This window comes from Platalea leucorodia, assembly GCF_965183815.1.
Source record: "Platalea leucorodia genome assembly, chromosome: 12".
NCBI lineage: Eukaryota > Metazoa > Chordata > Aves > Pelecaniformes > Threskiornithidae > Platalea > Platalea leucorodia.
In genome coordinates, this window is record NC_138834.1 from 7,994,362 (window position 1) to 8,022,311 (window position 27,950).

The following is a 27,950-nucleotide window of genomic DNA, read 5'->3' on the forward strand; positions in this document are numbered from 1 at the left end:
GGGAAAAGGGAGAAGAAAAGGCTCTGAAAGGAGGCGAGGGGCTGCCGGGCACCATTTAGGACGTGGGCTGCCCTTGGCCTCCACTTCCTGCTGCTCCCATGACCGGTGACTTGGCGGCACGGTTACGCAGCGGCGGGTGCTCGGCGGCCCAGCGAGGTGAGCCAGGCAGCTTTGAGTCACCGCCGGTGCTGGCTCAGCGGGGGCCGCTCCTGGGAATCTGGGGGGTGCTGGGGGGGCACCGAGGGGCTGCTGGACGCCCAGCGCTGTGCGTGTCCCCAGCCAGTACATGGAGGAGAAGGGGTGAGGGTCTCTGTCGTGACCAGCAGCGAATGGTCCCCAGGGACCCCCAAATGGACCCAGAGGCTGGTCAAGGCGAACAAGCTGTGACCGCCACAGCATCCCCAGTGCGGGCTTGGCGCGACCCTCCACGGTGCATTTTGGGGTGCGGGCACCCCTATCCCGCTCCGGCCCCACGCGAGATTCACCGTCCCACGCAGGTCTCCGGCCTGGGACCCGGGGGTCGGGCACCGGGGCGGGGGGGCCGCGCTGCCGGCGGGAGGGGCGGGCGGGCAGCGGGGCGCAGCCGGGCTGGGGAGGGCCGGGGGCGGCGTGCAGTGCGGCGGGTGCCCGGGAGAGGGCAGCTGGAGCCCAGGGACGGGGCTCGGCGGGCTGCGGGGGACAGCCAGCCCGTGGGGCACCCCCTCCGTCCCCCCCCGCCCACCACCACCCTGCCCGCCACCACCCTGCCCATCCCCACCCTGCCCATCGCCCGCCCTGCCCTCTGAAGGGGTGCATAAAAGCCCGGCTGAGATTTTGGGGGGAGCATTGCCAGCTCAGCGCAGACCCCCATAGCCAAGCATTTCCAAATGTCACCCCCAGACCCTCTCCGGGCAAGAAAAGGGGGGGACCCTCATCTCACTGTGGGATGGCAGAGGTCACCCGCAGCCGATCACATCCCACCCCGGGAAATGCCAACGCGCCACTTCCAAACCACCCCACTCATCCTGAAAACGAAGCGGGCCAGAGGGTGGGAGTTAAAGAGAGAAGTGGGAAGGACAGTTGGAAGCTGGTTAAGGCTTTTACAGGAGAAGAAAGCAGCAATGGTTAAAAGCTGAACGCAAGGCAGAGCGGAAGGGAAGCAGCGGCGTGTGTGTGCGTGTACAAGGGCATCTGCGCAGCTCTGCTTAAACAAACAGAAAAAGCAGAAGTCGGTGGTAGTGAATTAGCAGTTAGGGACTGTAGAAAATCCATACAGGAAGCAAAACAAAAGAGAAATCTCAGGCCATGGGGGCTGAGGACGCTAAGAGGGCGCTTTTGAAATAGATGAAGCTCATAAAGAAAAGTGTGCAATAGCTGTGAGCTGGGACAGGCGCCCGTGGGAAGGAGGGCAGGCAGCAAGCTCTGCCGACCGCTCGTCCGTGCTCAGAAAAAAAGCCAGAAGGTGCAATTATGCATGAAGCAACGGCGGGAGGAATTAAAAAGCAGCTTTTAAGGTAAGATTTTATCACGTCAGCTGCTCCCAGCCACTTCCCTGTGGGGCTTGGGGAGGGCTGGATGGTTGCAGAGTCGCCCGGACCCTGGTGCAGGCGGTGCCCAGGGGAGCGTGGGGCTGTAGCCCTGCAGGAAAGCTCTGCTCTGCTCTGGGGGGGCTGAAGGGGGGCAGCGGGGCTGCATCTGCACCGGCAGCAGCCCAGGGATGTGGTCTGGGGATGGCCAGCCCCAGGGTACAGCACCAGCGGGGGGGTTCTGTTTCAGTCTTTTCCCCGTTGGAAGGGAAAGGATTGGGAATAGACGGGGTGAGCGACTGGGGTGTTTTAAAGCATCACTGAGGATAGAGCCTGCTGGTGGTGGCACACAGATGCCTGTTCACCAACAGCTCAGCGTGCCTCAGCCTGCTCTCCGAGGGCAAAATCCTGCAGCTTTCACCTTCCCAACACCCACAAATCAATTGCGTGGTGTCTGTAAAATCCCAGCTGCCACCTCCCTGGGTTTCCCCGGTTTGGTGTGCTGGATGAGCGCCAGCCCCCGGGCAGGGCTGCTCCGCCACAGCTCTTGCATGCCCGGCATGAGCAGCACCTGCGCGGGGGCTTGCGGGCCAGGGAGAGCCCCTCCGTCCCTGGTGCTGCTGCTGCCTGGGGAGGACGAGGCCCCGGAGGAGCTCTCGGGACAGCCAGTGATGCGGATGTGAGATGTCGATGGGCCAGATGTGATGGTACAGACCACAAACCATCCCTTTCCTGGAAAAAGGTGCAGTGAAAGTTTATTATCCTATCTCCTGAGGCTCCCAGGGTGGATGGCCGCAGCTCTGCCATGCCACCCCTGTTCCCCTGGGGTGGGATGGCACCAGTACAGCACTGGGACAGCCGAGCCTGGCCCGTGTGTTCCCACCCCAGTCCCCAGCCCTTCTCGGCACTGGAGGGACACTGCGGCGGCTCCGTTCGTCACGGCTGAAGCCCTCGCCCACAGTGCGGGACAACTGCGGGCCCTGTGACCTGATCCGCTGCCGCCGGGTGTGGGCAGTGCCCTGTGGTGCTTTTCATAAGCAAGATAATTTCCTCGACTGAAAGGCAGAGGAAAATGATGAGAAATGGGGTTTGAGACAGCGTCTCACCCACTGCCGCCACCGCAGAGGTCCCTTGGGTCGCAGGCCGCGGGGCCGTGGGAGGACGCGGCGGGGCAGGACCAGGAAAGCGGGGGGTTCGCCTGCACACACCCCTCCCGAGCCCCCCAACCGCCCCGCGCTCGGGCTCCCTCCCGACCCCCCAGGGGCAGCGACCAGGCTGGGGCCGGGGGGGGGCTGCGGTGCCCGGACACCCCCGAATCCACAGGGAAAAAAAATTGTAAAAGTCATAAAAACTAAAAAAAACCCAAACAAAACCGCAACAGCCCCCACGAGCGCAGCCGGGCTGTTTATGCCGCTGCCTCCGCGGGCGCGGATGAGATAAGATAAAGGCACGGCGGCGGGGAGGGGCGGCGCGGAGCGATGCGCACCCGCGGAGCTGCCGGCGGGACGGACGGACGGACGGAGGGACGGAGGGACAGCCAGACTGTGCGGCCCCTCCGCTCCGCCCCCGCGCAGCCTCCGCCCTCGGCCGCGCCGCTCCGCTTTACATAACCCGCCCGGGGCCGGGGTCCGCGCCCCGCGCCGCCGCGGCTCCGCTCGGCGGAAATGCGGAGCCGCCTGCCCCGGTTTCCTGCCTGAGCCGAGCCGTACGGAGCCGTGCCGAGCCGTACGGAGCCGTGCCGAGCCGTACGGAGCCGTGCCGAGCCGCACGGAGCCGCACGGAGCCGTGCCGAGCCGTGCGCCCCGTCCCGCCCCCGCCGTCCCGTCCCGTCCCGTCCCCGGGCGCTCCGCCGCGCTCCACCATGGGCGAGCGGCAGCCGGACGCCTTCTCCTGCAGGTAACCGCAGCGGGACCGAGCCGTGCCGGGGCTTTACCGGGCTGGGCTGGGCTGTACCGGGACGGGCGTCCCCGGGAAGCGGCCGCTGCAAAGCGAAAGTGGCGGCGGGGTCCGGGCGGGCGGGGGGAGGCGGCGCGGCCGCCCTCCTCCCGCGGAGCCCCAGCGCCGCCGCTGCGGGAGCGGGATCCCCCTTCTCTGGCAGCCCCGAGCCCTCCGACCTCTCCCCGCACCCCTTTCTGCGGGGGGGACACGCCAATCCCGGGCCTCATCCTCTGGTTCCCTCCGTCCGGCGGCCGTGGTCACCCTCGGGGACCCCCGTCCTCCCAGCGCTGCCCCCCCCGTGGGCACTTCCTATCCCAGGGGCCCTGCTCCCCTGTGGGGACCCCCAGTCCTGGGGACCCCCATCTTTCCAGCACCCCTTTATCCCAGAGCACCCCCCTTTTCTAGGATCCCTGCCCCCCTCAAGGTCCCCCATTTCCCAGCACCCCTATCCTGGGGACCCCTGGAGCCAGCCCTGCCCCTCTCCTCCGCCTGCCCCCGGACCCCTGCAGCCCTTTTGGAGGGCGCAGGACCCCGTGGGGTGATGCCCACCTGCCCCAGCTGCCGCTGCAGGGTGCTGCCCTGCCCGTGGGGGCCGTGCCCTGCCTGCCCACCCCACTGCCCCCTTCTCCTCTGCCCCCGTGCCCGCTGCGAGTGCCAAGCGGAGGTGCCAGCCAGCGCCTGCCAAGCGGCTCCTCTGGCTTTCTGCTCCCTGTGGACTTTGTTGGCTCGCAGGCGCTGCCCAGCTTGGCAGGCGCGGGGGGCTCGGAGCATGAGGACGATGCACCGGCAGGCAGCGTCCCGGTGGCCTCCCCATGCCCTGCCGGCGTGCCCAGTCCTGCTCATGCCAAGCCCTGGTGGGGTCACCCGCAAAGAGCCCGGACCCACTGGCTCCGGCAGCAGCAGTAACATGGTCATTGCTGCCCGCGCTGGGATTTACTGTCAAGGAAACCGGGACGAGTTGTCGAGCTGCGATTTCGATATTGTTGTTGCAAATTGATTCAAGATGTGCTGGAGTTGTGGGCTGGTGGCCCGGGGACTTTTCGGGTTGCTGCACTTAGGTAGGAAAAGCAGGCGGAGGAGGAGGTGGCCGGCGTGGGGACCTGGCGCTGCCTGCTCTCGCATGTCCCCGTCTGTCGTCGGGCTTTGCTGGCAGGTTACGGGATTGGAGTTTAAAGGCCTGTGAAATTACTGGCAGGTTTCGCTTTGACTTGTTTGGAACTAGATCAACGCCTCGGATTTCTTTGTAACTTGCTTTTGGTGCAGGAAAGCCTTGTCCCTGTGCATTCCCCCCGCCCCCAATACTGCTTTTATTTTCTCCTCTGCTTTTATGTCTTTATTGCCTCTAAAAAAATCCATTTTGGTTTCGCTGGAGGCCACAGGGCAGCGGGTCTGCCAGCCCCATGTATTGCACCGGAGAGATTTGGGTGCAAGTGCCGGTGGCTTTTGAGGGGTCTTATGTCCCCCTCACCCAGAGCAAACCCTCCCCACCCATGCGCCCGCACAGCCATGGGGCTGCCGGGACGGACCCTGGCACTATGAAGACGTCAGGACAAATCCCAGCGGGTGAGACGAAGTGAAAGTGCAAGAGCTTGGCACTGGTGGGGTTTGTGGTACTGCCAGCACTGCCACGGCTCGGCGAGGAGGAAGAGCCAGATCCAGCCCTGAGGGCACTGCTGTGGTGGGGAGGGAGAGCCAGGTTGGTGGGGAGCTGAGCTGCCGGCTGGTCCCCCCCTGTCCCCATGGGAGAAGCCGGGGACCCGCGGCTGGCCGCTCCCCCGGCAGCGCTCCCTGCACCCGGCTTCTCCCACGCCTACACTGCAGCGATTCATTTCATGCAACAAAACAAACCCTGTCGAAAGATGCCACCCCGCTGCTGGGCTTTTCCCCGCAGGCACTGGGTGTAGGAGAGCGTGATGATGTAAAGCAGGCTGCAGGGTGCCAGAAGCCATGGTGAGGGGCACTTGGGTCGACAGGAGCAGGCAGAGGGTCTTTGGGGAGCTGGGCTGGCCGCAGCGGCTTGTCCCAGTGAGTTCCTGCAGGCCAAGTGAGCCTGGAGCTTGCATTTGGCCCGAGGTGGGTTCGGGATGGGCTGTCTCCATCCTGTCTCTCCCAGGGGAGTGATCAGGGTGGATTTCCCCTGGATTTAAAGTGCCGTAACATCGGCTGCATCCCCAGAGGTCTGCAGCGCTGCTCAGCCCACGCAGAGCCATTGATTAAGGCCAGGTCTGGCCTTTAATATAGCAAGCTGTGTAGTGCCGGGTGGTCAAATAAGGGGTGTGTCCTGTGAGAAAGTGGGGATAGGAGAGTAAAATCAGCCGCCCCAAACCTCCCAGCTTTTAAGCTGATTTCCTAAGAAAACACAGCCTATGTGAGTGTGTGGTGGGGTCTCTCCGACCTACTCCTCTGTTGCTTTTGAGTTTGTTGATTTGGTTCAGCCAAAGGAGAGGGAAGGAAGGTCCTGAGACCCCCCTGAGGTCCTCTAGCTTTCGTGGAAACAGCCGGCAGGTCATAGGGAACGATGGCTCTCAGAGATGCGATTCTGTGCCATCACCCCCTACAAGACCCCAGAGAATCCACACCACCACAGGGGGCTGCTCCCACAGAAAAGAGCAGGATGGTGCCAGGCAGTGTCTGCTCTAGGTTGTGCTGGTCTGATGCACAAATGGCCTCAGCTGTTTTATAGTGATGCTGTAAATACGTGGGTGCTATTTTGGGGGGGTAACACGGGCCGTGTCACCCTCCCTGCCTCCCACAGAGTCCCCCCCTAGGGCTCTGCTGCCCTGGGTGCATGGGCTGGGGCTTTCTGTTCTGCTCAGGGTAAATCAGCAATATTTACCCACTGGTGAAAGCGGGCTGCTGGAAGGGAGAAGAGGCTCAGCTGAAGGGCAGCAATAAAACTTCATGGGGCTTTCTGTGAGCGTGGAGTCGGGGCTGCTTTCCATGGCTGTGCTCGCTCTGCAGCGAGCGTGCCCAGGGCAGGGACGTGCCGTGAACACGTCATGTTGTGACCCAGCTTGGAGGAGGGTGAAATTGGGATGCTGTCCTCCATTCCCTGCTTTATCCCGCATCAGGAGGCTGCAGCCGGACCCTTTCCCACCTCTCCCCCTGCACCAGACCTCCTGGCTCGCTGAGCAGCTGCATCCCAGTGCCCATCCCCAAATGGCTGCACCTCCCCGCTTGTCCCCCCTCTATGCTCTCAACCCAGGGTCGCATCCAGCCGGTCCTCCAGCGCCCGCTGCCCCAGTCCCCGGCGCATCGGGATGCAGAGAGAGGCTGCGGGGCTGCACCGGCACCATCCCAGGGGGATGCTCCACACCACCCAGCCCTTGCGAGCCCACCCCTGGCGGGCTGGCCCCCCGGGGACCCGCATCCCCCGAATCCCCCTGGGGACCCTCATCCCCCCCGAGCCCCCCACACCGGATGCTCTCCCATTGAAAAGTGCTGTTCATTGTAACCCAGCTTTTTATAGCCGCCTCGCGAGCGGGCTGCGGGGCCGTGCCAAGAAAGGCTGCTGCCAGCTCAGAATAGCTCTTTTCATGGAGGACATCCTGGGAAGGAACAATGTTCCTGCTCTTGGGATTGTGGGAACTTTGTATTTCTGCCACTCGGGATGCCGGGAGCTGTGGGGCTGGCGAGGGCGTCTCCCAGCCCCTCGCTTCGTTCCCTCCTGAAAATAGTCCTCAGGGTGAGTTTTGAATAGCGTTGTGCTTATAAAAGGGAGCTGAAAATGCCGCCGGCCACTTTTCCTCCGGTTGGGGAACAGTTGTCGCTGGGAGAGCTGGCACATAAATCCAATTTCCTATTTACATTGCTGGTGTGCGTTTTCCTGGCATGGAGAGTAGCGGCAAGGAGTCGAGGCTGGTTTCATTTTCAGATCGCGGCGCGCTGGCTGTGCTGCACATGCTCCAGGGCCGCCTGTGGACGCGTGCATGTGTGAGCACGCCTCACTCGGCGCCAGGCACGGCGACACGGTCTCTGCTCCGTAACGTTTCCCTTTGAGGCTGGATTTGCAGCGCTGGGTGCTGGAGGGTGCCCTTCCCGTGCAGCCGCAGCCCCCTGCGTGGCTGTTTTGCAGTGGGAAGGCAGCGGGCCGGATCCTGTAGCCCCTCCGTGTCAGGGCTGGCCAGCTGGCTCCGAACCTTTCGTCCTCCAGGAGCGGGTGGCAGAGCTGCGGCGCTGGCTCCTGGCATTGCCCTGGCACTGCTCGGTGCTGCGGGCTCCTCTGAGTACAATTAAACAACAAATGCATTTACTGGGATTTTTGCCACCATGAAGGCACGAATAACCCATTGCCGGATCCAAGCCATGGCCTCAGGTTACTGTCCCAGCCGGTGCCAGCACTCGCTGCCACAGCGACGCTCGCCAGGTTGGGCAAGAGTTTAATGAAATCTCCCGGGGGCGGCTTGGCTGCAGGGCTGGATCCTGCACAAGCTGGGGCTCGCCACCCCAGCCCACATCAAAGCCAGCTGGCGGCCGGTCCATCCCGTCCTGCTCTTCTTTGAGCTCCTGGCCCAGCACTCCAAAACAACCCCAGCACCCCAAAACAGCCCTGAGACAGGGTGGGCTGTGTGGCGTACAGCTCTTCCAGTGGCTGGGGGGGATGTTAGCCCCCCATCCCAACCAGCCCATGGTGTGTCCGAGGGTGGGCTGAATTCTCCATTTGGTGCAAATTAAAGCAATTAGCCATTGCGACAAGTCCTTCGGCTCGGCGTTGACCAGCAGGACGGCCAGGAGCCCCTCGTAGGAACGTATGGGGTATAAGGGATGCAGATGTAAAGTCTGCCTTAAAGCCACTGGCTGCTGAATTCCGGCATCGTGGAGCGCGATGGGCTGGAGCAGGGAGAATCCCACGCAGCAGCGGGCACTCGCATCCCTGTGCCATGTCCCTGCCAAAACCTGGGGCCAGGCGGAGGAGCGGGATGCTGCTGTAGTAGCTCAAGCGTGGATTCAGCCGGGATAGCCAGGATAGCCATTTCCACGTGAGAAGTGCCGGGCAGGAGCAGGGAGGACAGCATCGCGGTTTGTGCCGGTGCCGGCAGGAGGAAGTGCTGGGGGTGTATTTCCCATCATCATGCTGGTTGGAAAAAGCATGTTGCTACCGGAGACGGCCTTCGGCTGCTTCCCGCCGCGTGACGCAGGCGAAGCCTGGCTTTTCCCATGCCGCAAACTTCTCGTGAAGCCAGTGCAGAATGAGCCCGAAAACTTGGAAGGTGAATTCCCTGTCCTGGGAATCTCCCGCTCGCCTGAGGAGCCATCCACACGGGTGCCCCACTTCCCTCTGCATCTTGGGGGAGCATCCTGCCAAGCATGCCGGCAGTGCCGGCGGCTGCAGCGGCAATTCCCGGGCGCCCGGAGGAAGCGGGAGCGCAGCCGGAGGATGCTGAGTCATCGGCAGGCTGGCGGTGCTGATAGACGGCCGCACACGGGGGCCCCGCCGGGGGGTTCGGCCGGGCCGCAGGCAGGCGCACACCCAGCACCGCCGCAACGCCGGCCGACCCCGAGCCTCGGGTGGCTCTTCTGAGAAGCCGGGCCCCGGCGAGGCTGGCGGGGGGCAGATAACATCTCCCCTCGCCTAGAAACTTTGCAGGACGTACTAGGAAGGGCGGTGGGTGGGCAGAGATAGAGGTCCGCTTCCCGGCGTTATCGCCTCCCTGGCTGCAAACAAGATCTGCCGCGCTCTGCGTCGCCCCGCTCGCTTCCTCCCGGCCCCTCGTTTTTTTTTTTTTAATTTTTCCTCCCCCCGACATATGCAATCACTTTTCCTCCCCTCCAGCAGCAGGGGCCCTGCCACCGGGCGGCTGAAGTTTCGGGGAGGTGGCGGTGCCTGTGCCGGCACGTCAGGATCCGGGTGGGTTGGCCGATGTTTCCTGCCTAAGCGGAGTGCATGGCCCTGATAAGTGCCGCGGGCGAGCACGAGGTTCGGCGGTAAGCAGCGTGGTGCAGCCGGGCTGGCCGCGGGGAACGCTGCTGCTGGGCTCGGCCAGGCACGCTGGGGCAGCTGCATGCTGGCCATGGGTGCCCGTCAGATTGGCCTCGCGGCAAAATCTGCTTGGGGCAGAGATATGGCGTGGTTTGCCAGAGCCCAACAGCCCTTCAGTCCCACAGGCAGTGGAGCTTTCTCCCAGGGACACGTGCTCATCCCTGGCTGTGCCGGCAGCACAGCCGTGTCTCCCCAGGCCAGTGGGGCCGGGTGGATCTGGCAGGCGAGGCAGCTCCATCCCTGGATTTCTGCAGCTTTTCAAATTGTTTCCTCCCCTCCCGCCCCCACTCCAGTTTTATCAGCTCTGTTGAAATAGGTCCCTGGAGGGAAACCCATCGGCGCTGCGAAGCCTTGGCAGGAGGAGAGCGGATGCGGCCTGGCCGGGCGTCCCCGCAGGGCGGCGGGCAGCTGCAGGCAGCTGTGCTGGCAGGAAGCTGCGCAGACGCCCTGCTTGGGGACCTGCCTGCACCCCACCTCGCAGGTGGGGAAACTGAGGCACGGCCCTGCCAGGTGGGGATGGGGATGCGAGGCGCTGCGGCAGGGCTGGGCGCTTGGCGTCATGCATGGCCACTGCCTGTGATGGGTGGCGAGCCGTAGCAGTTGCTCACGCGGCTGTGCCACTCACCGGGGAGCCGGCCACCCCTGGGCCAGCTGCAGCGCCTGTCCCCGCGCTGTGCCCTGGTAAATGAAGCGGCTTTGACCAGGGACCAAGCTAACCACAGCGTGCCCTGGGCCACTGGCCCTGTGGGTACGCATCCAGAGCGGCATGCAGCCGCGCCAGCCAGGGGCTGCAGGGGTCGGGGGGGGAGGCGTCGGGGTGTTGGGGCCGCCCTGACGCCACCGGTGTGCTCTGTCTTGCAGCGCGGCCGCCTCGCTGGAGCCACGGCAATGAATGGGCACGCTCTGCCAGCCGGCACGCCAGCGTATCCCCGGGGCTGGCATGAGTTCTGCGAGCTGCACGCCATCAGCACCGCCAAGGAGCTGGCACGGCACTACCTGCGGTTCGCCACCGAGCACCCGCACCATGACCTCCTGGCCGCCGAGAACTTCTCGGTGCAGTTCACCGACCTCTTCCAGCAGTACTTCTGCCATGAGGTGAAGGAGGGCTTCGCCATGAACCAGCTCCGCATCCTGCCCGCTGGCCCGGCGCGGGATTACCGGGAGACGCACCGTCGGCACACGGACGCCTCCCTGGGCACGGTGGCGACCAAAGCCGAGGTGGAGCTGGACGCCCGCCCCGAGCAGCCCGGTCGAGCCCCCGAGGCCGCCCCAACGGGGCTGCGCAAGTCCTGGAGCTCGGAGGAGCTGGCGGGGCCGGCGCGGCGGCCCTTCTCGCTCAGCCAGCTGCGCAGGAGCTGGCGCAGCCTCTTCCGACGCCGTTCCTCGGACGCCCTCCCCGGGGATGGGGATGGGGAGGCGGCGGCGGAGGCAGCTCTCAAGCCGGGACTGGGCAAGCGCATCCTGCCATGGGGGCTGTCGCGGGAGCAGCCCCCGGAGGTGCGCAAGGAGGGGCTCCTCAAGTACGGGCTGCTGGATGAGACCTCCCTGGACAGTGGGACGCGCTGGCAGCGCTGCCGCCTGGTGCTGCGGCGAGCAGGGACGCCCGACGGCGAGGAGTATGTGCTGGAGCTCTTCGACCCACCCAAGGTAAGGACTTGCCAGCTCTTGCCGGTTTTGGCCAGGTGATGCTGTGGGTCCCTCGGCAGTGGGTTGGGGACGATGCCAGGGTGCCAGCATGTCCTGCGGGGAGGAGCGGGGCCACGGTGCATCCCTGATCGCAAGGGTTTCTCACCATGAGTGGTGTCTGGGCACAAGCCCAGGACCCAGACGGGTTTGCTCTGCCACTGCTCTCACTCCGCTGCAGCCACACAAAGCTGCACCCTGTTTATTTAAGACCTCTGAGAAGGAGAGCTGAGCTACTGCTGTGGGCTCGTGTTTGGGGAGTGAAAGATGCTGTGACCACGTGCCGAGGGCGACGTGCGTGCTAATTATTGCTATCGGTCGAGATGCAATTGCATTTCTCCCCGCTGGGACCCCAAAGCTGGGTTTCCCAGCTAGAAGCAGAGTGCCTGCCTCGCAAGCTGAGGATAGAGGCTGGTGGCCTTCATCCCCCTCATCCCCAGCCCCATGGACCCATCCCAGCAAGGCGGGAGGGACACGGCGTCTGGTGAACCCCAAATTCACCCTGTCTCTGCTGTGCTGTGGCTTCAGCAGTCAAGGCATCTGCTTGCCTGGGCAAGTTGGGAAAGGAAGGGGAAAATAGAAATTAGGCTCTGTGCCTTCCTCTGCGCCCCATGGGACCTGTAAGGGACTTTAAATTTATTTTTTGTAAGTACTTTTGTGGCTAGAAATTCAGATCTCTGCTACCCCGGGGAGCTCCCATGGTGCTTAGATGCCGGCTGGAGCGGAGATGATGCAGGATGTGAGTGAACGGGGAGCGATGCGGGGGGAGCCGTGGTGTTTAATCTTTAAAAAGACAGTTCCTCCACATGGCAGGTCTTACACAGGCCTGATGGGCTGGGTTTTCTTTCTTTTCCCTTTTTGTTTTTGTTTTTTTTTTTTTTTGTGCTTGTTTAACTTTGATGGCTAACTTGTGCTCCCGAAGGAGGAATGCTTGGGTAGAGCCGGAGCCTTGTCCCTGCCTTTGGACCGTGTTGGGCCAGGGAGCAGCCGGCTGAATTCCTGCTGTTTCTGTCAAGCGACTCCAATGTTAAATATTTAAAAAAAAAAAAAAAAAAAGAAACACCACCAAAATTGTGAAATCTGAAAGTAAAAGCCAGTTTTGCTCCATCGAGTCAGGGGTTGCGGTTATTTGCCCCTGTAGGACCATATGTCCCCATCCCAGAGCACGGGGAGGTCTGGCTCCAAACAGCATCACTTTGGGGCTCCTGGAGGGTGCTCCCAGCAGCCAGGCAGCACCACTGGGTGCCCGTGTGGTCTGGACCCCAGCTCACCCGGACAGCACTGGGCACATCGGACCCTGCCGCAGGGAACAGCCCGGACAGTGGGGAGGAAGCATTGGGCTGGTGCTATTTCAGGCACGGCTGCCAAATTTGCTACTGGCTTTGCTCCTCCTCATCCTCGCTGGCTGTTGCCCAGGCCTGCCCTCGGGGCTTTGCAAGAGCCAAAAATAAAAGCGAAGCGAGGGGATGCCCTCCCGGGGGTGGCTGTGCTCCTTGGCACGCAGGGGCTTCGGCAGTCGGGGCCAAGCCTGCCCCTCCATGGGCACCCACCCGTGCCCCCGCCACCCGGGCACCAAGCCCCTGCGCATTTTTTTTTTTCCCCTGTGCACATTATGGCTGTAGCAGATTTGGCTGCCTTTACACTGGGTAAAATCTCCAGTGACCCGGCACAGCCGTGGGGGAGAGCTGAGCCGTCCTTTCTGCTGAGCCTTTTCCCCAAAGGCTTTTGGGCGCCACGCAGGGAGCAGAGCCATCGCACCACTTGCGCACCAGAGCAGCACCCTTGTCCCACAGGACCAGCACCCAGTCAGACCCCCGCTGCGTCCCGCCTGCCCCCAGGACCTAGTGCTTGCAATCACTGCTTTTTCCCTTTTTATTTTAAACTTTTTTCTCTTTTTTTTCTTCCCGTCCTTCCCCTTGGGAAGCAAGCCCAGCACACAGCACATTCTTCTTCTCCCCGCAGCCCCTGACCGCCTTTGACCCATGGGTGGGAGGCATTTAAAATGAGACATTTAGCAAGTTCACCCAGCTCTCTTCAGCATTATTCCTTGCAGTTTGCAACAAATCTCCGGCCCACGGAGATTTGCCGGTGAGTCCCTGTCACTGCGAGGCCGGGGCCCCTGCGGTCCCCCGGGGCCCTGAGCAGCGGGGTTTCTCAGCCAGGTCTGCGGAAGGAGGGATGTTCCTTGCTGGATTTTGCAAGTCTCCGGAGTAAATTGTTTCCTGTGCAAATATTCTCCGGGCGGGTCCTTCCTTTCTCATTAACTGGGCCAAGGCCAGATCCTGTCTCCTTTACAGCAGAATCAATCCAGCCCCTTTCCCAGTAACTGCAGCTGGATTCTGGGGGCAGTGGAAAGCCCGCTATGGTGCTGGTCCCACTCCCCAAACCCAGCAAGGGGGCAAACTGTGGAGCAATGGGAACAGAACAGCTTGTTGGTGTTTTGTTTTTTTTTTTCCTTTAAAAATAACTAAATAATAAACAATAACTCCCTGGGGAAGGCTGCGGGGAGCCCCCTCCCCTCCGTCCTCTGGCCCTGGGATGCTCACAGGGCTTTGCCGCTGCCTTTCATCCATGTCGTGGATCTGTTCCTGATTTGAAGATGCTGTTGATCGTCATGGAAGATTAATGGTTTTAAATAAGCAACTGTAAAAACAGTCCTTGGGCGCTTTCATCTCCGGCTGGTCTCTGGACCGTTAGGTTTGGTCACCCTTGAGGTCTCCCCAGACATGTCCTCCTCTTCTCCCTTTCTACCTGTTAAATAATACGATGTAAATGGAAATTCAGCCCAGCCTCCCAGCTTTACAGCATCAAGCCAAGGCCCCAAATATTCAGCACCTTGCAATGACCTTGGAAAGGCAGGGTGTGTGGGGAAAGGAGGTGGCCCCATGAGTGCCCCACTGCAGCTCGGCCGTTGCTCCCTCGCTCTGCTTTTGGCAGCTTTTATCTTATTTTCCCCCCTACTTTCCCCCCGGTGCGCTCCAACGGGGCCTCTCAGCCTAATCCTGTAACGTGCCCGGCATCAGAGGGAGCAGGGCGATTTGGAGAGCCCTAATCCCATTTACTGCTTGGGTGGCTGCAGCCCGTGCTGCGCTGGGCTGGGTGAAGGGGTGAGTGCCGGCGAGTCGTGCCGGAGCCGCCGGCGGTCCCTGCGGCGGTGCCCAGCGTGGGCATCCCATCCCCCAGGGACGTGCTGGTCTCATGGGAGCTTCAGCCGGATGAGATGGGGCTTCCCATGCTTGCAGCCGCTGCTGGGTTGGTTTTGGCATCATTCCTTCCTCCCTCGAGCGCTGGAAAAAGGATGTTTTGCAAAGGAGGGATTTGGAGACGATTGGATCCGTTGCTGTCCTGGGAATGAGTCACAGCCAGGCCACAGGGCACTGGTGGGCTCAGGGCACCCAGCGCAGGGCAGGGGTTACCTGGACCCCCACCCTGGGGACATGCCAGAGGGTGCCGGTGTGCTGGGGAGAGGAGGGATGTGAGGGTGCCGTGCCACCGACCGGGACCGGGGTGAGGTGAGGATGCTCTGCAGCATGGGGCTGCTGGGGCCAGACCCAGCACCAGCGGGGCCATCGTGACATGCAGAGTGCCTGGAGCAGCGGGATATCGGGGTGCCATCTGTAATGCTTGTATGGGTATGGTCCTAAGCGTGCAGCCTAGGTGGATTCTCTGATGTCTAGCACGAGGGTGATGCTCACCAGTCCTCCCTGCTTTCCATGGAAGCACTAAGAACTTTCTCCTCTACCACACCATATATTCTCATGTAACTTGTAGGATCAGGTAGCTCTGAGGCCTCTCCACTGTCATAAATTTAAGCCAAAGCTGGCAAAACAGGTTTGCATGTTTTAGGGCAGCCTTGCAGGGTTTTGGGGCTGCCCTGCTCATCAGCTGAGCCCCAGCCCTGAGTGCCTTTTGTATAGCCAACTCCTGAACCCCATGAAAACTGTGATTTGCAACGGAAGTGTCCCGAGCCGGTTCTGTTGACCAGATGTTTTTACAGGAAGGGGAAGGGAAATGGGATTTGCATTTGTGCTGGTTTCTTTATAGCATTTTAATGAAATCCAGCGCATCCCGTAAATTGATGGCATGCCGAGACGAGCCGGGAAGACTCCTTCCGCTGAAAACCTGTGGTGCCTGTGTCACGGCTTGTATGTCTTCAGCTGTGGCCGCAGGAGGAGCAGTATTTTTATCTCTGCTCAGCGTGAGAGTGCTTTGACTTCCTTTTTTTCTTTCTTTTTCCCCTTCCTTTCACCTGAAGCTGGTTTCTGAGAACTACCACCTCCTGAGCAAGCAGGTCCTGTGCCCCTGGGCTCCAATTTTCGGCGCCTGGGGCTCTGCAAGGCAGCCAGCCAGGCACAGGGTGGGGGACATCCCGGTGTTGTGGTCCCCATCCCCATCCCAGTTCCTCCTGGAGCTGCTTTGTGCCTCCAGGAGCAGTTGGGGCTGCTCAAACATGGCCTTAAGTGACTCAACCAAGGATATATGGCGAGGCAGTGGTGGAGGGGGAGCTGCTGCCAGTTCCTGCCTGCAGGGATGGAGAGGCCACATTTTGGGAAGCCTTGACCCCAGCAGCAGCTGCGTTTGCATCCCTGTCCCAGGCAGGGACTTGAGCAAACCCCTTCTTTTGCAGCACAACGTTTTGCTTTAAATCCAGACCACCTTTCCTCTTCTTAGTGACCTATAAATATGCTTAAAAACTGGATGTGCCAAGTTGGATGCACAAATGCCCTTGTTGCCGCTGCGGCCCCGTGAGCTCCTCCATTCCTCTGTTCCTGCAAAAAACATGCAAAATCGTCTTTTCCTCCCAGGGCCACCATGAACGGGACGCCTGCTGCCCGCGGGCTCTGGTAAACCCCTCCAGGGTTTGCCGGAGCCTGAGGGCAATGGGTGCCCCGCAAGAAGTAGTTTGGCTGTGACGGGAGGCATCTCGATGTCCCATCAATGACTTGGCCTGGGGAAAGGCACATTTGTGTCAATCTGGATCCCATTTGGTGTCCTCCATCCTGCAAGCCAGCGTGGGCTGGACCACGTGTGCTCCTGCCCTCGTCCCCATGGTTCACCCAGGGGCGAGCTGGGTCGTGCTGCATTTTTTTCTCTCTTTGTTGCAATAAAAAATGTTAAACAATCCCAGGCTGGTGGGGGTTGCTGCCTTGATCCTCCAGCCAAGAGCAACCCTGTAGCATTGTCCCTTGGTGGCTGGACAGCACGTGGCCAGAGAGCTGCATCCCTTTCCTGGCATTCCCTGGGGTTGCATCCCTCTCCCTGCATCCCTAGGGACCACATCCCTCTCCTGGCATCCTTCTCCCGGCATCTCCAGGGACTGCATCCCTCTCCTGGCATCGCCAGGCACCGCATCCCTCTCCTGGCATCCGTCTCCCGGCATCTCCAGGGACCGCATCCCTCTGCCAGCATCCCTCTCCCGGCATCCCCAGGGCAGGAGTCGGGAAACCTGCCGTGGGGTAAGAGCCAGAGGGGTTTGGGTGTGCTGTGATTCCCTTGGGAGAGGTGAAACCGCACCCAGAGGCGCCCGGAGCCGCACTGAAACCCGCCTGCAGACTTTCACCACCGAGCAAGGCAGGCGGTGCATCCCCTCGCTGCTTTGCTTTGCGCGCTGCACCGCTCGCCGTTCTTCGAAGGCACCTAGGGCTAGGCGGTCTTTCAGCTTTTTGAGATTTTGGTGGTGACTTTTTCTATTTTTTTTTTTTCCCCCTCTTTTTTTTGGTATCGCAGGGTGAGGGCGCGGGGGGAGGGCAATGAGACAAAAGGTTATTTGTCATTTATTAACCACAACTTTTTCCATCCTTGGTCATGCACGGAAAAAAAACACTTTTAGCAGCATAACCACAGCCCCGGCGTTAATTGCTGAAGAGCAGAGTTTCTTATTTTGGAAACTGTGTTGCTGGGATGGAGCTTGCCGGGGCTAGATTGGGTTGTGAGGGGAAGGGTGCGGGACAGAGCCCCAGCCTGCTGCTTCCCCGGGCACTGGGGTTGTTGGGGTTTGCAGGAGAGGGGCTCGGAGGGTTTCCTTTCTTTTTAACACCGTCCTTTAAAATCCACCCTGCTGTCGTTGGGGGTGGGGTTGCCCCATCACTGTGACCCCTCTGCTCACGGCGGTGATGCTTCGCTGCCTGGCATGGCTGCTCACAGTCAGGGCTGTCTCCCTCGCACGGATGCTGCAGAGCTGCTCGGGTAGGAAAGCACCATGTGCGAGCTGAGAAGGGAGCAAAAAAAAAAAAAAGGGAGATATTAACTGAATCACAGGAAAAGGGACTGGGAAAGAGCTCAAGGACCGTGCCGCTTCCCCCCTGAGCCTCCTGCAGCTGGGGGTGCGAGGGGCCGCAGGGTGCCGGTGGGCGTGGGAGGGTGCTGGGTCCCACTCAGCCCTGGCAGCCAGTGTGAGGTGCCCGGTGGTGTTTTTTGGGTGGTTGTGTCTTTTCTTTTTTCTTTTTTTTTTTCTTTTTTTTTTTTACGGCCCAGGATGTGGTTGTTTCGAGGCTGAGTGCTGCTTCTTTCAAAGGTAAATATTTATGAGAGCCTGCACAGGCAGTGTGGGGTCTGGAAGGATTCATCCCGGCAGTGGGGGCTCAGCCAGGGCGGACCACGCTCCTCCCCGCCAGGCAGCCAGTCCCAGCTCCAACCGATGCCTGTGATGGGCATCATGATGTTCAATGTCATCTTGAGATTATGTTAAAAACAAAGCATTTGGGGCAAGATCTGCTTCCTTCAGCCAGGCAGGGCGCAGCACCAGGCAAGGGGCAGGTCCTGCTTTGGGACTGAAATACCCATCCGGGGGAGCGAATGCTCCTGCTTGGGCTCTTGAAGCTCTTGCATCGTCCTGGGTGATGCAAAACCCCAGGACGATGCAAAATCCCAGGACGATGCAAAATCCCAGGACATCCTGGGGACCACGGGGTCCCTATGGGGTCCATGCTGGACACCGCACATCCCCCAGCCCTCCGGGGCCAGGCTTTGGGGTGACTCAGTCCCCGGCTGCAGCCGGCTCCCGCTTGCACACAGACACCTTGTTTACTTTCCATGCTTGTTGTTTATTCCAGGAAATTATTAAAGCAGCCCACGCTGGAAGCAAGTTTGGCTTAAAATAAAAAAAAAAAAAAAAAAAAGGGGGCTGGCAAACGTTGCCTGTTTACAGATCCTGTTTATAGCCTCCGTCTTCCCAAACCCCACTGCGAAGATGAGCCGCTGGGCTCTCTGGTTTTGGGGTGATTTGCAGGGTTTTGGGAAGGGAGTGTTGTCTCATTCACGTGGATCCGGCGACTGCTGAGGTTTATCAATGCACAAAGAGGGCAGTCAGCCCTGAGGACAGGGTGGGGGTTTCTAGCCAGACCCCCCAAATCCATCCCCACGGGTATGGATTTACCTGGCGGCTCTTGGGGTTGTGTTTCACAGAGTCTTGGGTTTAATTTAATAAGAAATAGGGGCTCGGTGGGTCGGCGGGGGTCCAGGCTGTGTTTTCTTGCATCGCCGTTTGCCGGCACTCGGCAGCCACTCAGGATGGGAACAGAAGGTGCTTTGTGCCCCTGAGCCAGCGCTTCAGGCCAGCACAACGGTGCCTCTTGTCACCGCTGAGCCTGGTCCCCTCGGGGATGGCTCTGTCCCCTGCCGTGAGCTTTGGGGATGCTCAGAGACAGGGTGTCTTGGAAACTCCTTTGTCCCTCTGGTGTTGGTGGGTTGAGGGTGCTGGCCGGGGTTTGGGGTGGGCAGAGAGGGGGTTTTTGGGGAGGTGATGACCAGGGTCCGGGGGGCTTGAGCTCACATATCAGCCCTCAGCGAGGAATCACCTCATGTTTCTCTACTTAACAGAGGCAGGAAACCTCCTATGCCCAGTGCCCCAAGCCCAGAACAGAGAACCCTGTGATGGCACTCACTGCTGCTGTCAGTAGGTTTCAGAGTGAACAGCCTCTGCATGCAGGCAGAGAGGCCAAAGTGTGCCATTCTAGGGTCCTCCCCAGCAAGCTTTGATGGGGTGAGCTGGGCTGGGGGGGGCTGCAGTGGATGTGGGGTGCAGGAGGCACGTGAGAGGCCGGGGGTGTGCAGAGAAATGGCCCAAATCAGTGGGATCCCAGCTCCCGTCCCCAGCGCTGGCGTTGGCATGGGGCTGCCCAGGGTGGACCTGTCCCCTTGGGATCAGCCGTGGTGCAAATGCCCGAGGAGGAGCATTGGGATTAGTTGTGCTACCAACCCCCCGGCGCATTGGGATTAGCTGCTGGCGGACAGATGCTGGGATTAGCTGTGCTGCAAACCTGTGAGGCTGAGTGCTGGGATTAGCCGTGGTGCAAATCCCTGAAGATGAACAGTGGGATTAGCCGTGGTGCAGCCACCCAAGGACACGCGCTGGGATTATCTATGGTGCAAAGTCCCCGAGGACGAGCGTTGGGCTTAACCATGGTGTAAACTCCGAAGGATGAACACGGGGATTATCTGGGATGCAGAGTTCCCGAGGACGAACGTGGGGATTACCCATGGTGCAAACCCCCAGGGGCAATTGCCGGTGCAGCAGACTCCTTGCACCCTCGAGCGTGACCCTTGGTGCCCCCCGCCCCCGCCGGCCCCCCAGGACGCCCGTCGCTGCCCTGCTGCCCTGTGCCAGGGCAATGGGACGTGTTTCCCCTCTGGTTCACCCGGCATCCCCCGGGATGGGGCTGCACGTCTCCGTGCTCCTGGGAAACTTCACAAAACTCCCCAGGGCCGTGGGTGCGGGATGTGGTTTTACGCCGGCATAACCCAGTGCTTGCAGTGCTGCAGATCTCAGTGGCCTGCCTGTCCATCCGTCTGTCCGTCCACTGGCAGTCTGGCGGGGCTGAGCCATGCCTGGGCACGCTGCAGCTCCAGCTGAGGTTTGTCCCATGCGTAAGGGGTACACGGCGGGCTCTGTGATTTACAAGAAGCAACAAATCTCACCCGTATCTGTCGGGGACCTTGCACAAGGGCTCGCGGCGCTTCCCCGCCTCCCGTGGCGTGACTCAGAGTGGAAGCGAAAGAGCCGACGCAGGGAAATCCCCGGCGCGTGGAGGGTCTGGCGGCAGCGCCCGCCGCTCTCGAAGGATTTGCTCTCTGCTCTGCACAGTCTTGGCCAGCCGGCCCCACCGCCATGGTTGTGCCACCGCCGTCATTGTTGTGCCACAGCCGTCATTGCCATGCCGCTGTCATCATCGCCATGCCACCACTGTCATCCCCCTGCCACCACCGTCATTGCTGTGCCACCACTGTCAATCCCCTGCCACCACTGTCATTGCTGTGTGACCACCATCATCACCATGCCACTGCCATCATTGCTGTGCCACCACCGTCATCCCCGTGCCACCGCTGCCTTTGCCAGTGGGAGACTGGGGCACTGGCCAGATCCGCTGGGAAGGGTGGGTGGCTCCAGCTCCCTCCCACGCAAACCACTATTGTGGGTGGTGTCAGCATTTTGGGGACCCAGCAGAAATTGGCTGAGCCCAGGGGTGTCTGGGTGGATGGTGGGTGCCAGCACCCTGCTGGTGCGTGGGCAGTGCTGTTGCCGGTCAAACCTAGAGGCACCCGCAGCTCTCCTGGGAGTGGGCAGCATGGCAGTGTCATTTTGCTCTCGTTCTTGGAAAACTGGCTGCCTTCCTCTTCACCCAAGCAAAAAAAGCACGCCCAGCATCTGCAGTGTTCCCTGTGCATCCACGCAGGTCGTGCTCCTTACAGCAGCATCTCAGCATCACAGCGAGAGCTTTCCCAGCACATGTGGGCGGGCTGGGAGGAGTTTTGCATCAAAAAAAAAAAATAAATAAAAAATATCCTTGTGGTAGAGGTGAGGGGGGACCCGCCGTGCTGAGCCAGCCCTCCTGGGAGGTCGTTTCACCACCGCTCGCATGTGAAAGCCAGAAAAGCAAGTGGAAAGGTGTGCTGTGAAGGCTGCCGGAGGCAGGATCACCGGGAAAGGAGCCGGTGGCGCTCGTCGGTACGGGCAGCCTGCCGGCACCATGGCCGCCCGCACACTGGCCTCGCGTAAACACAAGTAGTAAATAAAGTGGCGGGCAAAGGCGCTGCGGTGAGAGCTGTTACCGAGGGTTTGCAAGGCGGAAACGCAGCAGCTCCGCTCCGCGCCTGCAACGCCCGAGCGCAGCTGTGACCTTGTCCTGACCTTCAGCTCGTGCTCCCGGCACGACCACAGCGCCGAGCTGGCGTCGGTCTCCTTCCTATATTTGGCAGATGCTGGCAAACCCCACTTTCTCCCGGCCGTCCTGCCCTCCCCAGGTGCACGGTGGCCACGGATGCCGTGCCGGCACTCCCCGTGCCATGCTGGTTCTCCCTGTGCTGCGCCCCACAGGGACCCCCCGTGCCACCCCACAGGGATCCCCCCGGGGGTCAGGGATGCAGGGACGTGGGACGGGGGTGCAATGGGGTGTCCCCCCTGGGTCAAGCCGTGGGCTCCAATGGGATGCTCTGAGCAGGAGGGAGTTTTGTCCTGGGGGTATTTTCCTCCATCTTCCAGTTTGCCCCGTGTCCCCTGACAGTGCGGACAGCTCAGGCCTGGCTGAAGCTTCCTATTTTTAAATTCTAGAAAAAATCCCCTGCAAAGAACAAAAATACAAATACTGGGGGGTCAGCAGACCACAGGTGGGTGGACACCACTCACAAGCACTAAATTTGAGTAGGTGCCGAGAGCTGGCGTGGCTCTTCCGTCCCCACCGACAGGACTGTCGTCCCCATCAGTGGCCCGATGTCCCCAGCAGTGTCCGGCTCCTGTCAGCCCCTGCAGGGAGAGGGAGTCCGGGGGAGCAGGGCTGGATCCTGCTGCTGTCAGCCCTGTGAGCCGGACATCACCCGTGTCGCGCCCCAGGACGGCCGGTTTTGCATGCTGGGTGTTGGGACCGGGGATGCTGCAGCGATGGCATGGTGGTGGCTGTGTTCTGGGGGCTTTGGAGCGCAGCTTTGTGGGGCATCCTGTCCCCGGGTGATTTTGGGGGGGAGCTCAACCTTCTGCTGGGGTTTCCCCCACGTGCACAGGATCTTCTGGGGAGCGGTGGGGTGAAGTCTCCGGGGTGGGAGCTGATGCTGGTTGGGCTGGGGGCTGAGCTGGGGCAACATCCCAAGCATCCTGAGCATCCCATCCCATCCTGAGCATCCCAAGCCCAGCCGGCAGCAGGGGGGGGTACCCAGCCCCATGCTGCTGCTGCGGCACCTCTCTTGCCGAGAAGCAGCCCATGGGCGCTGAGTGAACACACAGTGTGTTGAGTGAGCAGTTTTGGTTACCAAGAAATCCCTTTCTTGGTAGCGGCCACCATCGAGCAGGGCATCTTGCGGTCAGGTGCGGCAGTTCGGGGGGCGGGGGCACCGTGCCTGCGGTAGGCACTTCTCCGAAGCCAGACTAGTTTTTCGGGCACCGTATCTCTCTGCTGCATCATTTCCTTCTCCCTTCACGCTCCCCGTCTGCGCTCTCCCTGGGGAGGGACTCAGGGGGCTTCGACGAACTCCCTTTTCCTGGAATTTCCCACTTCCTAGGAAAGCGGGAGGCCGACCCCAACGCCGCGGTCGGGATGTGTGCCGATAACACCCGCTGTGCCGGCAAGCTCGGGGACGTGCTGGCTGTCACAACCCATGTGTGGGAAAGCAGCCAGGATGGGCAACCCCTTCACTTCGTCCCTGCAGGACTTTGCACAGGATGCAGTTATCTTCCAAGGATGGCAAAAAAATAAAACTCCTTTGGGATAAAGCACTGGCACCACCGCGGCAGCTCGCGGCACCCCCAGCGACAGTGATTGCAGCTGCAGCTGCAATCACTGTCGCCGGCGGGGCCGGGGGTGCCGCGAGCCGCCGTGGTAGCGCCAACCCCATTGCACGATGCCGTTCGGCAAATGACTTCTAAGAACTTTCTTTTCGGCGTAGCTCGGCACTGATAAGGGCTGATCCCTCTCGCGCTGTGTTTCCGGCCCCAAAGTACACCAAGTCCTCGGTTGAGAGTGTCGAGGGAGGGAGGAAGAGGGGGGGGGATGGAAAAAAGAAGCAACCAAACATGGTTTGGTTGGGTGACCAGCATGGTGTGGAGTGTGCCGTGTCCCCCAGCACCTTGTGGGGACCCCCCCCTGGGGTTGTGCAGCTGGTTAGGGACAGGGAGGGGGTGGCTTTGCCGCAAGCATCGCAAGCTCAGAGCAAAATTCAGGCACTTCGGTTGACGAAGCGCCTGCAGCCCGACATCGCGCGCGGGGACAGGGGCCGTGGATCGGAGGGGAGCACTGGGGCCGGTGCAGGGTGCGGTGACTCAGCCCGTGGGATGCTGAAGCTGCCGTGTGAATCACGGCCAGACAAAATTTTGTCCTACTGCGCTGGCAGCAAGCGTGGCCCGGGGGACAAGTGTGCCCGGCACACACTGGTACTGGTTGGGCTTTCCCAGGTTGCACAGGGCAGCTCGCTTGCAGAGCCGTGCGCTTGACTCTGGCCATGGGGATGAGCATGGAGGGGTTGGCTCCATCACCCAGCACCGGTGCAGGGGGGGTCCCTGGGGTGTTTCGCACCCAGAAGTGTCCCCATCGCCCTGGATGCAGCCCGGTCCCGGTGGCGGCTGGGTGGGTGCCACGTGCCGCAGCCTCGCGGTGGTCAGCGGCTCACTTGCCGGTGCACAGGGTGCGCTGGGCAGCAGGGGAACCGAAAGCTGCCTGGAGGGGTATTATTAGCCTTTCTGGAAGTGTTTGCTCAGCATTTTGTCATGTGCCTGTGTCAGCACCAAACTGGCCAGGCGGCTGCAGGGAGCTCTCGGCACGCCACTGCCAAGCGCATTGCTACCCCCCCCCCCCCCCCCCAAACCAGGGTGCTCCCTGCCTGCACCCCAATTTCCCCATCGGTGCACACAGTCTCCCCAGCACACACTGCCATGCTGGGAACCCCCTTCTCCCTCTTCTCCTCCACCCATCCCTCTGCTGCCGGGTCCTTGGGGGTCACCAAGATGGGTCCCCACTCTGGGCGCCACTCGGCCCCCCCGGGGTGCCCTGACAGCAGCCGGGCAGTGCCGGGCAGGGTATTTCCTTGCCACATGGGGTATTTCCTTGCCAGTGGGGTATTTCCCTGCAGAGCGGGGTTTTTCCCTGCAGAGCAGGGTATTTCCTTGCCAGCTGCCGTGCCTCGGGTGACTCCCAGCAGGCTCGACCCCCATCCCAGCAGAGCAGCAGGACATAGGGCGGCGTTTCGGGGTGTGGGGGTGTTGGGGCTCAGCTCAGCCTCCGTGCTCCCCTCCGCAGGGCTCCAAGCCGAAGCTGCATGCCGCCTGCTCCACCGTCCAGGAGGTGCGGAGGTGCACACGCCTCGAGATGCCCGATAACCTCCACACCTTCGTCCTCAAGGTAGGGCCTGGCCAAGGGGTTCCTCAGCTGGCCCCGAGGCCTTTCCCACCCTCCGGGGTGCACGTGGCTGCCGAAAGCTCCCATGCCAAATTTCAGTTCCTCTTCCCAGCCAGGGAGGGGGTGCACGGGAGGATGCGGCATTCGGGGTGGGGGATGCTCTGCTGTGGCTGGGGTCAGGGTCGGTCCCCAGGTGTGGGTGGGTGGGAGGGGGATGCACATCTCTCTCTCTGAAGCCCCTTTGTCCCTCTCCGATGTCCCCCAGGTCACCAACGCCACCGATGTTGTGTTCGAGGCAGGGGACGAGCAGCAGCTCAGCTCCTGGACGGCTGAGATCCGGGAGTGTGCGCGCAGGGGGTAAGCGCTCGGCGGGTGTCCCTGAGCCTGGGGACAGTGACAGCTGCTCCATGTCCCCCAGCACCGTGCCGGCCCCCCGCTGCCAGCGCTCAGCCTGGCTTCTCCCGTCCCCGGCAGGTCCGACATGGGCGACCCTGAGCTCCTGGCGTGCCGGCACACCGATCCCGCGGCCGCCAGCCCCACCACCAGCACCGACAACCAAGGTGAGCAGCAGGGACACCCAGTGGACCCCAGGGACAGGGGGGAGATCCCTCGCCGGGGAGGTCCCTGCATCCTGCCATGGCCAGCCATGCTGATCGGGCATCCCCAAATGGCATGGCAGGAGGGCAGAGACAGAGGGGAGGGGGGCAATGGGCAGGGGTCCCTGCTTCCCTGGGGTGCTCATCCCTGTGCCCTGGCAGGGGCGACACCGGGGGGCCCAGGGGAGGCGGCAGGGCCGAAGATGGAGCAGTTCCTCTCCTCCTGCCCCTGGTTCCACGGGCCCATCTCCCGCGTGAAGGCGGCTCAGCTGGTGCAGCTGCGGGGGCTGGAGGGCCATGGCGTCTTCCTGGTGCGGCAGAGTGAGACACGCCGCGGCGAGTATGTGCTCACCTTCAACTTCCAGGGCAGAGCAAAGGTACGGGCGGGAGAGGGGCTGGGGCAGGGTGGGGGAATCTCACAGGAGCCCCTCAGGCAGTGCGCAGCACAGCCCCTGTCCCATTGCATCCCACCCCAGGGAGATGCTCTCCTTGCCTGGTCCCTGCCCTGATGCTTGCAGCAGGCTGGCAGCTCCATCCCCACCCCTGGGGGGCAAAACCCCCTGCAGCAAGCAGGGCACCGCGGGCTGGGGATGCAGCACATCATGCTAAGGCTGTTTGTGTCCCCTGTTCTCCCCCCACAAATATCCCCATGTCCCCCCATCATCCACTCCAGCAAGGGAGCCAGTGGAAGGGTAACAGGTCCACGTTCCTCCCCACAGCACCTGCGGCTGGCGCTGACAGAGCGGGGCCAGTGCCGCGTCCAGCACCTCCGCTTCTCCTCCATCGTGGAGATGCTGCACCACTTCCATCGCTACCCCATCCCGCTGGAGTGTGGGACAGCCTGCGACGTCCGTCTGTCCAGCTACGTCGTCGTCCTGTCCCAGCCGCAAGGTACGCGGGCACGGAGGAATGGGGATGTTCCCATGGGGTGCAGGGATGGGGGACCCTGTCCTGGCGGGAGGGTCCCTGGGGTGGATGCAGATGCCTCAGGGCTGGGCAGAGCTGGGCCTCTTGGCTGCATGCCGGGGGGGAAAGCAGAAGCGTCCAGGCAGCGGTACAAAAGGTGACTCCCAAGCTCCCGGCTTCCTCTTTCGAGAAAGGAGAAGCTGCCCCAAACCGCCGGCTGCTCCCTGCTGCAGCTGGGGCGGGTGCGGGATGTGCCCCGCACCCCAACCCTGACACCTGCAGCAGGGGCGACGGATGCGGGAGCATCCCACCGACCTCCTATCTCTCCCTTCCACCCACAGCTCCTGGCTCTGGCAGCACGGTCCCTCTCCCCCTGCCCGTTCCCAGCTGGAGCCCCGAATTCAGCATCACCCCCGCCGGCTCCTCCTGCCCCCGAGGCCCCGACGAGACCCCCCCGGCCCCCCCGCCGGAGCAGATCTTCCACCTGGTGCCACCGCCGGCCGAGTTGGCGCAGAGCCTGCGCTTGAGCAGGGCGGCCACGGCCTCTGGCCCCCGGCACCGCGATTTGGACTACGAGGCGGAGGCGCCAGGCCGGGGCCACGTCCGCGCCATCGACAACCAGTACATACCGCTCTGACGGGTGCCACGTCGGCACGGGGATGCACTTTCGGGTGGAGAAATCCTAGAGACCTTCTGGGTATCCCATCGAAAGAACGAATGTACTTAGTTTCTTCCTTCTGGTTAGGAATGATAATTATATTTTTGCAAAGAAGGGGGTAATTTTTCACTCCAGTACGGGTGTGCTCCCGCTCTTCGGCCTGTTAAAGGGCCTTTTATTTTTATTTTTGTTGTTATTATCAAAGCTTTCTCATTACTGTTTACACACGCTGCTCTTGCCTGCGTCCCTGTGTGCCGAGCATTGCACTGTCGAGCTGTCTCCTGCCTGTCCCTGACACGACAGTGCCCAGCAAAGGAACCGGGATCTTGCGTTACACCCATATAATTGGAGAAAGGAAAAAAGAAGGTGTGGGGGGGAAGCGGATTATAAATTCATCAACCAGCTGCTGCTCCAGGCTGTGCGCAGGCAAAGATGAGCCCTGTCCTCCCGCCCTGGCACGTGCCGCCACTGCCAAACCCACCAGCAAAGCCCGACCTGCCGGAGCTGAGCTCCTGCGCCGGGTGAAGATGACGATCGCGATCAGAGTTTGGGTTTTAATTTTAGATAAGGCAAAAACTGGCTTTTCTTGCTCTTTTTTCTTTAACCTAGCACAGTTGCAGCACTCCCTGCGCCAGCCAGAGGAATGCTTATGCCATTAGCCTTGCTAATTAAGACATGAACACTAACTGCTCCATCATTAATAATGTCACTAGCTGAGAACTAACGCGGAGACTGACAGCAAACCACTCCTCCCGGTGATGGAGGTGTTTTATCCTGGTGATGGAGGCATTTTATCCTGGTAATGAAAACGTTTTAGGCACAAATCTAAAGTGAGTTTTTCCCCCAAACATTTTTTTACCTCGCCAGCGCAGGCAGCTGCCCACCCCACTCTCACTTGCCTTCCCCCTCCCCCAAAACACTGTGTAACCAAGAGTTTGGTGGTATTTAAAGCTATGCAACGGCCTCTCGCAGGCGAGGGGGTGCCATTGGTGTACGTCTCCTCGCCTGGCGGACAAGCTTCTGCCAGCCAGCCTCCCCAAGCCCGCAGAGGGGCCCCGACGTGCCTTAGGTTCGGCATCTCGACAGCCGTAATTACACACACCGCAGGCGCTTTAACTCAGTCGCCTGCGCGCCCCTCGCCCTAGGAGCGCTGGTTGCATGCGCGGCGAGGGGCGCGCTGAGCGAGACGTAACTCCCGGGGGAACCGCTGTGCATCCGTCACATCCCCGGGGCTCGATGTCCCCATCCCCAGCAAAGGCACCGGCACAAGGAGAGCAGCACCAGAGCCGGGAGCGCGGCCGTGCCCCAACCTCCGCTGCTGCCTTCAGGCTCTGCAGCCGTCGGTGCCGCCGAGCCTGGGGTGCCGTT

The 27,950-nt window shown here is 61.5% G+C and overlaps 1 protein-coding gene across 5 annotated transcripts; it reads left to right on the forward strand.

Moving 5' to 3' along the window:
• The first annotated feature begins 1,366 nt into the window (after window positions 1-1,366).
• On the forward strand, window positions 1,367-26,766 carry SH2B3 (SH2B adaptor protein 3). 5 transcript variants are annotated; one of them, XM_082325413.1, is made up of 8 exons: window positions 1,367-1,493; window positions 10,285-11,070; window positions 24,324-24,425; window positions 24,688-24,779; window positions 24,897-24,982; window positions 25,181-25,395; window positions 25,738-25,909; window positions 26,266-26,766. In XM_082325413.1, exons 2-8 carry the CDS (start codon window positions 10,312-10,314, stop codon window positions 26,559-26,561), a joined length of 1,722 nt encoding a protein of 573 aa, XP_082181539.1. In that variant the 5' UTR covers window positions 1,367-1,493; window positions 10,285-10,311; the 3' UTR covers window positions 26,562-26,766. The 5 variants fall into 5 exon arrangements, with proteins under 5 accessions (XP_082181539.1, XP_082181540.1, XP_082181536.1 ...); XM_082325414.1 differs by lacking the exon at window positions 1,367-1,493 and adding an exon at window positions 2,131-2,247; XM_082325410.1 differs by lacking the exon at window positions 1,367-1,493 and adding an exon at window positions 3,266-3,401.
• Window positions 26,767-27,950: the final 1,184 nt, after the last annotated feature.